This window comes from Elephantulus edwardii, unplaced genomic scaffold, assembly GCF_000299155.1.
Source record: "Elephantulus edwardii isolate Elephantulus edwardi_28Jun2011 unplaced genomic scaffold, EleEdw1.0 scaffold00157, whole genome shotgun sequence".
In the NCBI taxonomy this organism is placed as follows: Eukaryota; Metazoa; Chordata; class Mammalia; order Macroscelidea; family Macroscelididae; genus Elephantulus; species Elephantulus edwardii.
Window position 1 is genome coordinate 1,350,137 of NW_006399907.1, and position 14,248 is coordinate 1,364,384.

The window sequence follows — 14,248 nt, forward strand, 5'->3', positions numbered from 1 at the left end:
ATTATGCCCACAAGCATAAATTCATTATTCAGTTTACTTATTCATCACAGAGGAAATAGATATTTTTCAGATGTTCCAAATCAAAATTACTGCGTCTTCATATGACTTATGAATACTTAGAATTTTCACTTAATTCCATTAAGATTCCTCACAGTAAAATGAAAATTATAAAATTTTTTTAAACATTGTGATAAGAACATCCATAAATGTACAGTTCAATCTTAGGTCCAAAGAGTTCTCACACTCCCAAGCTCAAATAAACAAACCTTAGCCACTAATATTTCTGGAAAATCAGAAAGATGAAATACTGTCAAACTGAGAAAAATGCAGCTTGTGTGGAAAACTTTCCAAAAGACAGAAAGACTTATTATTTCTGTTGTTGCTGCTGAAAAACCATGATATGCCTTATCTGAGAAAATAAGATGAAAAGAATCTTTTTATAATACTCTTTTTATTTGAGAAAAAAATCTCCCTGAAATTTGTTTTTCCAGAGATTAAAATACTAGCAGTTGCATAAGTTAATTTCTAACTGTAAAATTGTGATATTGCTCTATGGGAATATAAGTGTCCCAAAATTTTTAATTTGTTTGATCTAAGGAGCTAAAGCTGTGTTAAAAGGCAGAGGGAAGCAGAAGCATGTCAAACAATCTGCTCAATCAGAGGACAATGAAGGAAGAGCGTGCTGGGTGAGATGTTGCTCCAGCCTATTCACCGACTGTTAACGTCATTCAGGGTCTATTCACAGGCTTCAAACCCACAGCTGCTCATCTTTTCCTTCAACAGTTGAAATATACAGCTGCAACCCCACGTTTCCTAATATTTGCAGCACCAGTAACATCACTACAAGATGATCTAATTAGTTTGTGGTTTCTGTTTTCATTAAGTTGCAGGTGTCTTGGCTCAAGTTGTAGACTGAGCTTACACTCTTGGGTCGGCTCCAGTGACTTCTGTACCAACGGACTGGCAAGAAATTTCAAAGACAGTTTAAGTGAATTGTCAATGGCTGTCATGTGTCCCAAAGTACCAATTTATCTCATATTCTGCACCAAGCGTACCATTCTCATTTATTGTCAGCTACAGTACTTACTCCTGATTTTCTTCTGCCACTTCATTTCATTGTAGAGATCTTCTGTTTGCTGGAAAAAGTCATTCACCTTACTTCCTTGCTCGTCCCTCTCCGTCGTATTAAACACACGGCCCTTGGACTCCCGAGTTAGGTACTCACATATATTGGGGACAGGAAAAACTATTTGTTCCATGGTTCTGTCATGCCGAACAATCTGAAAACATTAATATACGTTTGCGTTAGTGTTTTGGGCACCTCATAGTTGTACTACTTCTTGTTTTCAGCATAGGTTCATTAATAATACATTATTAATGCACTGATGACAAATTATGCCAACTTTATAAAAAAAATAGTTCCATAAAAGAAGCTCTGGTTGCCTAATGGGTAAAGAATGGCGCTGCCAACCCAAAGGCAAGGAGTTGTAATTTATCAGCTGCTCTGTGGGAGAAAGATGGGTAATCTCCTTCCGTGAAAAGCCACTGGAATGTGAGCTATGAGTCAGCTCTGACTCAAAGGCTCATAACAACAACATACTGTGCTCCTCTGTATTTTCTCTTCAGTTAATATTACAACCAATTGCCATTCAGTCAATTCCAAATTAGGGTGACCCAATCAATACATGTCAGACAACTGTGCCTTGTAAAGTTTTCAATAGCTAAATTTTCAGAAACTGATTGGCAAGTCTTTTTTTTTTTTTAAATGCCTCTATGTGGTCTTGAAACTCTAACCTGTTGATTGTTTTTGTTGGTGGTGACTGCCTTCGAGTTAAGCATGACTCATAGTGACTCTATCAACAAAAGGCCTGAAGCGTCTCTACAAATATGACATTTATCAAAGTACATAGTTTCCAGAGGCATGTTGTTTAGGAGGTGGATGTCACTCCTGCCTAGGAGCAAGAAGCTGTGCTGAAATCCCAAAGGCACATGGCCATCAGGTGCTCCGCGGGAGAAGGATGGGCAATCTCCTCCCATGTGATTAACTGCCTCTGAAAATCCATCAGCTATGGGTCGGTTCCAACTCGGCAGTACACAACAACCTGTTGATTAGCAGCTGCAAGTGTTAACTGTTCACATTCATCCATGAACTCTAATACTATACTGTAAACAACAAACATTAGAATATCTTCTCCCAGTTTACCAATATACTTTTGCTATTTTTTTTATTTTCGTGAGATATGTGAGAGAATTTGAAAATTTTTAATTATAAATCATTGTCGCTACTCAGAATGTTTTAAAATAGAAATTTATTCATAGCCTATTCTGCCTAAAAAATATATAGTGGGCAACAAATAATATATTTAACACAATATGTTTTGAAGTCTACAGGGAAAAGTTTTAATATCATTAAAATGTTTTCCTATATTTAGTAAAATACCTTTTTGTAGGCATAACATTCATTCATTTAAACATATATTCATATGGAAGGATTCATTATTTTGGATCTCTGCATTTTTTATTTGTGATAGTTTAAATAAAATATGGGCTGCAAATTTTTTAGTAGTTTTGCTTTGAAACAAGTTTGTGTTAAGAGAACTCCTAAAAATTATGTTTCACGTAGACATAGTTATATACTATTGCTAGCTATAAGGAATAAATTAGACCGGTCTAAGCCAGAACAGTACATTCTAGTTCCCTTTGCCATTGGCTTATATGGTGATGGGCTTGTGACCTAGCTCTGGAAAACTGATCAGAAGGCAACATCTCCTGGAGAATTGTCAAGAAAGATACTGCTTCCTGGTAAGGCAGAGAACCAAACAAGGAAAAAAGTAACAACAAATGCCAAAGAAATAAAAATTTTTTTACCACATCCTCTTTCTACTTAGAACAAAAGACAGTGTAAGAAATGTGATGGCTGGAATGTTGGCTGTTATTTCTCAATGAGGTTAATATGATACGTTAAGGATGTCCTAGCAGAAAGATTAAAAGTCTACAAGTTTGATGACATCATTGGGTCACCTGATAAATTATTAACTGCCTACCTCTAATTTTCTCTTTATACAAGATAACTGTGGTGATGGTGTGTGCCAGCTAGTTGGAACCCATGGCTGACCCCTAGTGGGTTTTCACAGGCACAAAACTGCATGGGAGGAGACTGCCCATCCTTCTGCCCTAGAGTAGCTGGTGGATTTGAACCACATGTCTTTGGGATTGCAGCACAGCTTTTTTCCTCTAGGCCACCAGAGTTCCCTACAGGATAATTAAACAATTTTTATGCTTTTTTGTCTGATATTCTGGTATTTGTAATAGGAAAGATTATAACCCATATATGCTATACATACAAACCACACACTAAATATTATTATAAAACAAGCAAGATTTAATTATGACAAACAAAAGTAAATGGCACAAAATAAGAATTGGACATGTGTGTTTTGGCAGGCATTGATGAAGGCAAAAAAGGATTGCCTTATTTACTACTCAATAAGACTTAACACTGGAGAATGTTTTAAAAATTTGGGTAGATTAAAAAAATACCATCATGGTAATTATAAACCTATCTATTCACTTCCTATATGAAACATTATGTTTTGTTGTTAGGTGCCATCAAGTCAAGTACAACTCATAGAAACATTATGAACAAAAGATCTAAACCCTGTTCTAATAAACTAATAGTTTATTAAACTAATTATTATTAGTTCAATTATTCTTTTTATTAGTTGAATAAATTAATAGGATGATCAAATTTCTGTGGAACCATGTTGTTGTTATTAGGTGTCACTGAATCGAGTCTGATTCATAGAGAACATATGAGCAAAGGATCTGAACCCTGTTCTATCCTGTGTTATCCTCAGACTTTCTGACACACAAGAGCCCATTGCATCCATCACCATGTTAATCTACCTCATTGAGGGTCTTCTCCTTTACCGACACTCCACCCTTCTCAACATCATGTGCCTCTCCAAGGAACAGCACATCTTAACAATATGCCCAAAGTAAGTGAGGCAAAGCCTCATGATCCTTGCCTCCAGAGAGCACTCCAGCTGCACCCTCTCCAAGACATAACTGTTTGTTCTCTTGGCTGTCCATGGGATGGTCAGTGTTAATCTTCAACACCACAGCAGCAAAGGCATAATTTTTTTTTCTGTCATCCTTATTCATTGTTTAACTCTCAGATACATAGCAAATAATAAGAAAGACCATGACATGAATCAGACAGATCCTAGTCCTCAAACCTACAGCATTACTCCTCAATAATTTGGAGAGGTCCCTAACTCCTGATACCAAGGGTAATAATTATGGATCCAAGCCAGATGAAACTGTTGACAGTTTCAATCTCCTCTCCATCCATCACGATGCTGCCTATTGGTCCAGTGGTAAAAATTTTCTTTTGATTGATATTGAGATGCAATCCGTACTGAAGGTTACATTCCTTGATCTTCTGCAACAAGAGCTTCAAGTCTTCCTCACTTTCAGCAAGCAAGGTTGTGTCATCTGCATAATGCAAGTTATTGATAAACCTACCTCCAATCCTGATGCCACACTCCTCCTCATAGAGTCCAGTGTTTTAGATAATTTGCTCAGCATACAGATTGAATAGGTATGGAGAGAGAATACAACCCTGACACACTCCCTTCCCAATTCCAAACCACGCAGTGCTCTCCTGCTCCGTTCACACAACAGCCTCCTGATCCAAGTGTAGGTTATGCAGAAGCACAATCAAGTGCTCTGGGATTCTCATTCTTCTCAATGTCAGCCACAGCTTGTCATGATCCACACAGTCAAATGCCTTTTCATAGTCAATAAAGCATAGATATCCTTCTGGTACTCCTTACTTTCAGCCAGGATTCATCTGACATCAGCAATGATATCCTTGGTGATACAGTCTCTTCTAAATTCTGCTTAAACTTCTATCAGTTCCCTATGTATGAACTGTTACAGTCATTTTTGAATGATCTCCAGCAGTATTTTGCTTGCATGTGATATTAACTATATTGTTTGATAGCTTCCACAATCTGTTGGATCACCTTTCTTGGGAATGGGAATAGTGGAATGAAATTAATGAATCCTGATGGAAGAGAGAGAGGCATCTATGAGAAGGTTAGATGAGCTAGTGTTTTAGAGAGTATAAGAATGCTCAATGTGAAGAATTCATATCCTCAACACAAACCCCTTGTTTTTAACCTTGGAGTTCTATTGTCAAACACTTGGATGCCTCAACACTACCTCAAAATCAATTATCTAAAAATTAACAAATAATTTTTTTTCTTTTAACTGACAAATGTTGTCTCTTAGATGCCTGGATGCACCTGTATGACACCTATTTCTGAAAGTGGAAATAATCAAACAGTTATCATTGACATCAGATGCAAGCAAAATAATGCTGAAGATCATTCAAAAGTGGCTAAAACAGCACATTGATAGGGAATTGCCAGAAGTTCAAGCAGGATTTAAAAGAGGCCGTGGCACTAGGGATATCATTGCTGATGTCAGACGGATCCTGGCTAAAAGTAAGGAATACTAGAAGGATATCTATGCTTTATTGACTATGAAAAGGCTTTTGACTGTGTGGATCATAGCAAGTTATGGCTGACGTTGAGAAGAATGGAAATCCCAGAGCACTTGATTGTGCTTCTGCATAACATACACTTGGATCAGGAGGCTGTTGTGTGAACGGAGCAGGAGAGCATTGCATGGTTTGGAATTGGGAAGGGAGTGTGTCAGGGTTGTATTCTCTCTCCATACCTATTCAATCTGTATGCTGAGCAAATTATCTAAAACACTGGACTCTATGAGGAGGAGTGTGGCATCAGGATTGGAGGTAGGTTTATCAATAACCTGCGCTCCGCAGAGACACAACCTTGCTTGCTGAAAGTGAGGAAGACTTGAAACCCTTGTTTCAGAAAATCAGAGAATGCAGGCTTCAGTATGGATTGCATCTCAATTTCAGGAAAATGATAACTTATACCACTGGACCTATAGGCAGCATCATCATGGATGGAGAGGAGAGTGGGACTGTCAATAGCTTCATCTTGTTTGGATTAACAATTTTGGTACCAGCATTCACAAAATAAGGAGTTTCACTGCACTTAGAAAATCTGCAGTTAGGGACTTTTCCAAATCATTGATGAGTAGTGATGTCAGTCTGAAGACTAAGGTGTGTCTGATTCAAGCCATAGTCTTTTTGATTACTGGTTATGCATCCAAGAACTAGACAATAAATAAGGATGGCAGAAAATGAAGTGTGATGCTGGAGAAGAGCACTAAACATCCCATGGACAGCCAAGAATATAAATAGTTATGTCTTGGAGAGGGAGCAGCTGGAGTGCTTTTTTGAAGCAAAGAATGCTACTTTGGACATGTTGCTAGGAGGTACTATTCCTTGGAGAGAGACATGAAGTTGGGAAGTGTGGAGGGTCTGTGAAGGAGAGGAAGACTCTCAACCAGGTGGACTGATACTGTGACTGATGCAATGGGCTCTTTTGTGCCAGGAAATGTAAGGATTGTGCAGGATAGAATAGGGTTAAGATCTTTTGTTTGATAGGGTTTGCTATGAGCTGTGCTCAACTAGACAGCATCAAACAACAACAAACAACAACATGCAGACCAGAAGGTGAGGCGTATTCCTGTAAATACTGTTTCCTTTACCTTGTATAAGTAATTCATCATCAAGCACGATGAGTGTGTACACAAACATTTATAATACACTACTATCTGATATTTCTACATCTATGGTCTTTTCAACCCTGTGTCTGAATAATAACCAGAATATTTGTTTTAAAAGTCATTTCTCTCCTTAACTCTCTTGGTTATTTCACACTTTTCCTTCATTTAAATTTTTCTATCTGAAACATCATATTCAATCTCTGGTAAGAAGAAAAGTCTACTAAAACATCAATATACTTTTCTTTTTCTTGCACATATTGCATTTCTGATATTTTATATCTATTGACAACAATATAAATGATATTCTTCAAATATTTTCTGTGCTCCCTCCCTTTTTAAGGAGCTCTGGTGATGCAGTCAACAGGGAGTTCTACCACTGACTAGAAATGCTGGGCAAGTTCGGCCCCTTTGATTTTCTGACTCCAGCTCTTTGCACATTTCATTATTATACTTTGCTTTTTCTTCCTAAGCTGCCCTTTGAAATCTTCTGTTCAGCTCCTTAACTTCCTGATTTCTTCACTTTGCTGTTGTTTCTAGGTGTTCTGGTGCAATATCCAGAGTCTCTTCTTGACATCCGTCTTGACCTTTTCTTCCTCTTCTGCATTTCTAATTACCTTTCCCATTCTTCCTGGATGATATTCTTGATATTCTCCCATAGCTCATCTGGTCTTCACTCATTTATGTCCAAAGCTCCAAACCTGTGCCTGTGATGGTTTTGAAATTCAAGTGGGATAGATTCAAGGCCACATTTTGGTTCTAGAGAATTTGTTTTCCTTTTATTTAGCTTCAGTTTTAACTTGTATATGAGTAATTGATGGTCTGTTTCACAATCGGCACCTCATTATATTCTTAAGAACAACTTTCACTGTGAAACTGATTCTGATATTTTCTAAGCATTTAATGACTATTTTGTCAACCTCATCAAAATAATCCAAATGGATACAACAGCACACTGCAAGAGAACTTTCAGAAGTTCTATCTGGGTTTAGAAGACGCTGTGGCACCAGGGTTATCATTCCTGGTGTCAGATGGATCCTGGATGAATGAAGAGAATACCAGAAGGATGTCTATTTTTGTTTTATTGACTATGCAAAGGCATTTGACTATGTGGATTATAACCAATTATGGCTAACACTGAGAAGAATGGGAATCCCAGAACATTTACTTATGTTCACATTGTCTATACCTAGACAGACAAAGAAGCGATTGTCTGAGTGGAACAAGGGAACACTGCATGGTTTAAAAACAGGAAGGGTCTGCATCAGGATTGTATCCTTTCTCCATTCCCATTCAATCTGTACACTGAGCAACCATTAGAGAAGCTGGATTATAAGAAGAATGCGGGGATCAGGATCAGAGAAAGACTCGTCAACAACTTGCCTTACACAGATGATACAACGTTGGTTGTTGAAAGAGAAGAAGACTTGAAACACTTGCTACAGACGATCAAAGACCTTAATATAGATTTCATCTCAACATTAAGTAGACAAAAATTTTGATCACTGGGTCAATAAATGACATCATGCTTGATGTAGAAAAGATTGTTGAAGTTGACAATTATTTCATCTTACTTGGAACTATAATCAACACCCTTGATACCAGCAGTCAGGAGATCAGGAGATGTATTGCACTGGACAAGTCTGCTATTGAGGAAGTCTGCAAATTACTGAAAAGCAGTTACATCAGTTTTAAGACTAAGGTACCTCTGATCCAGGCTATAGTTTTTTTTTTCAATCTTACTTGTTATGCAACTAAAAGTGGGATAATGAATAAGGATGACAGAAGAGGTGATACATTAGAGTTGTAGTGTTGGAGAAGTGTACTGAATATCCTACGGACTTCCAAAAGAACAAGCAGGTGTGTCTCGGAAAAAGGGCAACCAGAGTACTTCTTGGAGGCAAGGATAACAAAGCTTAGTCTCACACACTTTGGGTATGTTTCTAGGAGAAACTGTTCTTTGGTGAGAGACATCATCCTTAAAAAGGTGGAGGAGAAAAAAAATAAAAAAAAATTTAAACCCCCCCACACACACACACAAAAAGGTGGAGGAGTCAGAAAGAGAAGAAAACCTTCGATGAGATGGATTGCCATAGTGACCGCAGCAATGGCCTCAAGTGTGTCAGAAATGATGAAGATGGCACAGTATAGGACAGGGTTCAGGTCTGTTGTTCATAGGTTCAGTATGAGTTATACTCAATTCTACATTACCTAAAAAAAACAAAAACATCAACAACATATTTATTGGGCTCTGGTGGTAGAGTGTGGTGTCAGAAACCTTAAAAATTGAGTTTTCTATCAATTGTGTTAGCCCCTATTGGGGGCATGGTCTCAAGCTACCTTAACTTTGAACACACAGTCTTTCAATCATCAACAGCTGTGCACCGAGTAAAAGCACTTTCACACTGTGAAAAATAGTAATGGAGAGAGGTGAAGAGACTGTGGCACTGCTGTGAAGAGACTGTGACAAGGTCTAACCAGGAGAATCCTGGAGATAGAGCCACACTTAAAAGTTTTACTTGCTGGAGGATTAAAGAAAAAGTGACTTGTAACTGCTCTGAGATAAAGTCTGCTAGATGACTGAGGAAACTAGAGGCTTCTTGGATTTGTGCTGCTGATCTGAACCTGAACTTTCACTAACTGAACACCTGTGCCTTATTAATCTGGTTTGGGACTGCTGGACTAAACCTGTAGTTGCATTGTTTGATATTTTTTGCTTCCCCTCACGCCCAAATCTATTTCTCTAATAAACCCCACAACTGTGAGTCAAATTGCAACAAACATTGGACTCAATAATTCATAGAAATAGGTGCAGGAGCATGTAGGGTGGCATGTCTGACCATGTAACTATTTGGTGCTATGGATGTTATTGATAGGAACAGCTCCCCTTTATGAAGTGGGTAGAGTCACAGTCAGCCTCCCTCACATTGTATCTGCTCCTTTTATACATAGTTTGTAGGGAGTGGTACTGCTGATCCAAAGGCAGTGCTTCCCTGGAGGTTCAAAGCTACCAGCAGGACAAAGATGAGCAATCACCTCTCATGTGATTTACAGTCCAAAAATCTGCTGGAGGGTCAGCATTAGCTATATTTTTCTCTGAGTCTATAGCAATTGAGAGTTACTATTATACACTTTCTTAGCAATGTATTACTGCTACAACAGTGATATCATAAGTGAATGGATTTACAACACTTATTCTCCCACAATTTAGATAGTTCAAGTCCAAATTCACGGTGCTGGCTCCAGGGGCCATCTGTGTGTCTCCTGGTTCTAGCAGTTTCCCAGTGGTCCAAAAACTACACTGCCAGAAATTCTTAGTGGAACTGAAGTTCCTCCTTTTTTCACACTTGCTTTCCCTTTTCTCTCTAGGGAGATAAAAGGTATTACAAATCACAACTCAGGGAAACTCCTCTTACCTCAGAGCTAAATGGGATTAAGGGTGTTGCATCCTATCCTTTTATCCTCTTATAACTGTGTGGTTCATCAGAGCCTAGGGGAGGATTTTTTAACTTTTACATTGCATCACGGCATATGGTATTTTGGGAGGACATAGTTCAATCAATGAGATATACTTACCACACAGTGGTTATCTTCTCCATGAGTGAATTGGTAGAATGCATTTCCTAAGCACTTACTCAGTGTGGGTATGTAGTTCAATCTTTCCTCACTGCTGGAATCTTAATCTCAAACAACAGCTTCAAGCCCCTCAGTCTGGTCTTCCAACTCCAGCTGCCATTTCCCTGATCCCTTCAATTTGTACTTTTGCTTTCTGACCTTCCCAAGGAACTACAAGGCTTCATGATATGATAATATCAATTTCTCCAGTTCCCTGGCACTGTTATATCTCCAGTCCTTAAATCTCTGATGTAACAATAAGCAATGTCTCTCCTGTTGATTCAGGTTACGGTTTATACTATATGAGGTGTTTTTTCTTTTTTAAGAACAAGCACTGTGGTGTTTTTAAGACTTATGAATATGAGCAAAGGTCTATTATGTGATAAGAAGTAATAGAGGTCATTATTATAAAGGTTTGACAATAGTTAAAATAAAAAATTCTGATTATTAGCTATGCATCCAAGACCTGGACAATGAATAAGGATAACAGAAAAAGAATTGATGCCTTTTAGCTGTGGTGTTGGAAAAGAGCACTGAACATGGATGGCCAAGAGAATGAATAAATATGTCTTGGAGAGTATGCAGGCGGAGTGCCCTTTGGAGGCAAGAATGATATGCCTCACAAACTTTGGCCATATTGATAGGAGGTTCTATTACTTGGAGAGCGACAAAACGTTGGGAAGTTTGGAGGGTCAGTGTAGGAGAGGAAGACCCTCAACCAGGTGAATTGACATGGTGACTGATGCAATGGGCTCTTGTGTGTCAGGAAGTGTGAGGATGGCACAGGACAGAACTAGGTTCAGATCTTCTGTGAATAAGGTTGCTATGAGTCATATACAATTCAATGGCACCTAACAACAACAACATCATTATATATCCCAAATAGTAAAAGCAGTGATACCCATCACGTGGTTTTTTCAGGCCTTTTGTGTTTATACACACACACACACACACACACACACATAATCTCCCCTATATTTAAAATTTGGTTGGGCTCAAGGGTCTAATGTTATTTCAGTTTGGAGGAAGATTCTTCTAAGTTGTACAGTACTCTTCTGTCAATTAGCTGTAGTGAGGTAATCTGGGTTTACTGTGAAGCTGAACCTTGTGCCACTGGAGGAGTCAAATGCCATAATGGCTGCCCGTGGTGGACAGTGTTTGGTGGAACTTCAAGTTTAAGACAGGTTTGGAAGCAGGAGTGGCATCCACTTCCTAAACCACATGCTTCTGGAAACTCTATGAACCTGGAGAAATGACAACAGTTATAGAAAGGCTTCAGGCCTTTTGTTCATAGCGTGGCTATGACTAATGCGTGACTCAACGGCAATCAACAACAACAACAACAGCATCTACCAATGAGAATAAAGGTATGAATTTAAATTAGAAGTGACAGCATTAACTGTTCTACTCAGTTATGTCCAACTGGCTGTGTTAACTAGTGTCAAGATGATATTATAGCAAGTAGAAGAAAGCCAGATGGTTCAGAGGGCATATGATTGTAACTCTAAATTGACTTCTGCATCTCTTTACGGCCACCGGCCTTCAAAAGCCATGTTATAGATGGTGGGCGAGTGGTGCTATATATTGAAAGACAAAAACTGTGTAACCAATTCAAGTTGATACTACAACCCAAAACCTTTATTAGTGCTTCTGTTTTTTCTGCACCTTTAAGTAATTTCTCAAGAAATAGCTCAACTTCAACAAGCATTTTTCAAAAAGAGCACCCTTTTTTTGAATGATAGTGTCTAGTACAATAATCCTGCTTCTAATCACTGCTTTGAAATGTCCATGAAACAAAAATGACAATAAAAAAAGTGCTTTAAAACCAAATTTGAAAAACTGTTGTTGTTGTTATTGTTGTTATGTGCCGTCGAGTTGTTTGCGACTCATAGCGACCCTATGTACAACAGCCCTAAACCCTGCTCTATCCTGTGCCAATCGCACTGCCTCTGACACACCCATCCCGATTACCCCAGTCACTGAATCAATCCACCTCATAGAGGGTCTTTCCTCCTGCGCTGTCCTTCTACCGTACCAAGCATGATGTCCCTCTCCAAGGACCTGTCTCTCCCTACAACATGTCCAAAGTATGTCAGACGAAGCCCCAGAATCCTTGTCTCCAAGGAGTAGCCTGGTTTAACCCTCTCTAGGTTGAATCTGTTTGTTTTCCTGGCAGTCCATGGTACATTCAATACTCTTCTCCAGCACCACAGCTCAAAGGCATCAATTCTCCTTCTGTCCTCCCTAGTCATTGTCCAACTATCTACTCAGATAGAAACTTCACACATTGTTCTGGTAAAATTTAAAGGGGAAAAAATGGACTGAAAAACATGTATACCATTTACTCATAGGTCACTCATATCTCCTTGTTAGTATCTATTTTTACAGTGTAAATCATTAATTGTTTCCTTTTTCTTAATAAAGGGGTCAAAATGGTCTAAAGTAAAAAGTGAGCATACATTATAATGAGTTCTTCGAGAGCAAACAGATAGTTACCTCAATCTGTGCAGTGTGGTTTGCGTAATGCTTTAAGGCTTCATCTCCTTCATCTGGATCTGATCCTGGTTTGAGCATCTGCTGCAGCAGTTTATTATGACGGGCCAACTAGAGGGAAGAGAGGAAGGTGTTAAGAGGGATTTCCATTTCCTGGGCTCATACTTTGAAATTACTTTTTTCTACTTGGAGTTATATATGTATATATATATGAATCGTCTATGACTCGATGGTACTTAAAACAACACCACCAACATAGAGAGAGCTCTGTGGGCCTGGTGGACAGAAAGTGATGCTACTAAGTCAAAGATGGGTGATTTTAATCTGTGGACCTCAGGCCTGATTTTAATTGTATTTGGTAAAAAATTCTTCTAAGTGGTATAGTACTGGTCTGTCCATTTGCTGTATAGAGGTAATTCATGGTTGCTGTGATGCTGAACACTGTGACACTGATGCATCAAATGCAATAATGGTTACCCATGGAGCTCCCTGCTTAAGACAAGCTTGAAAGCAGGAGTAGCATCCACTTCTGAAAAGATGGGTAATCTCCACATGTGTGGTTTACTGTCTCTGAAAATCTGCTGGAGGGTCAGCTGTGATCTGGTCCCAACACAATGGTACAAAACAAGTGTTTATGATGTTATAAATACAAAGTATGATTCTTAAGAAGGAAAATAAATGTTAAACAATAATATAGAACCTATTTACAGTCACTCCTTGGGCTGCAATGTAAATGAGTTCTACTAAATATAGAATTTAAAAGCAAGTGGGAACAAGTGTATGTGTTTATAAGTGTATATAGGGTTATAATTTAGCCTTACTTTAATGGAAGAAGGAGTTTGGTGGTACAGTTGGTTATGTGTTGGAATGGTAACAAAAATGTAAAAAAAAAATTAAAAATGAGTCCAGCAACTTGAATATGCAAACTGCAAATAAAGCAGTTGGCTCTGACTGAGATTTAACTGGATGGAGGGTTGCCAAAAGTCAGAACTAACTCAAGAGCAAGGGATTGGGTTAGTGTAAGAAAAGGCTCAAACCTTTTTCTTATTTAAAAGCTGCTTAAACAAGTGAAGGTGAGGTGATGAAGAATAGGCTGGAAGTAGGGGCTGGTTCAGCCATTTTAACAGTGAACTTTATAAAGGGCAAGCATAAGTTATACACAGGTCAGAAGTCCATAAGCCAGGGATTTATTATAATCAAATGAATGGTACCACTTAAAACGATAATTTGGTAAAATGACAATACCACTGATAACTGCTCTATAGAAAATAATTTTGAAACTATTATTTCTAAATTTACTTTCAATATCTAATGTATATTACCCGTGAAAACAACTGATGATTTTCTGTTTGCAATTTGTTTACTGTCAATTATACTTATTTACATGTTATTTTTAGTTATACTTTTATTATAAACCATGGTTATTAAACTAGAAATCTAAATGAGTTTCAAAAGATTAAATCTTTTATATATA

General features: G+C 38.1%; 1 protein-coding gene across 1 annotated transcript in view; it reads right to left on the reverse strand.

Moving 5' to 3' along the window:
• ITPR2 (inositol 1,4,5-trisphosphate receptor, type 2) overlaps positions 1-14,248 on the reverse strand; it is a 732,333-nt gene that overhangs the window by 146,514 nt on the left and 571,571 nt on the right. The window contains exons 46-47 of the mRNA XM_006895058.1: positions 12,778-12,885; positions 1,088-1,280 (exon numbers count right to left, since the gene is read on the reverse strand). Of these exons, the coding sequence (XP_006895120.1) occupies positions 1,088-1,280; positions 12,778-12,885 (301 nt within the window). The remainder of the gene's footprint in view (positions 1-1,087; positions 1,281-12,777; positions 12,886-14,248) is intronic.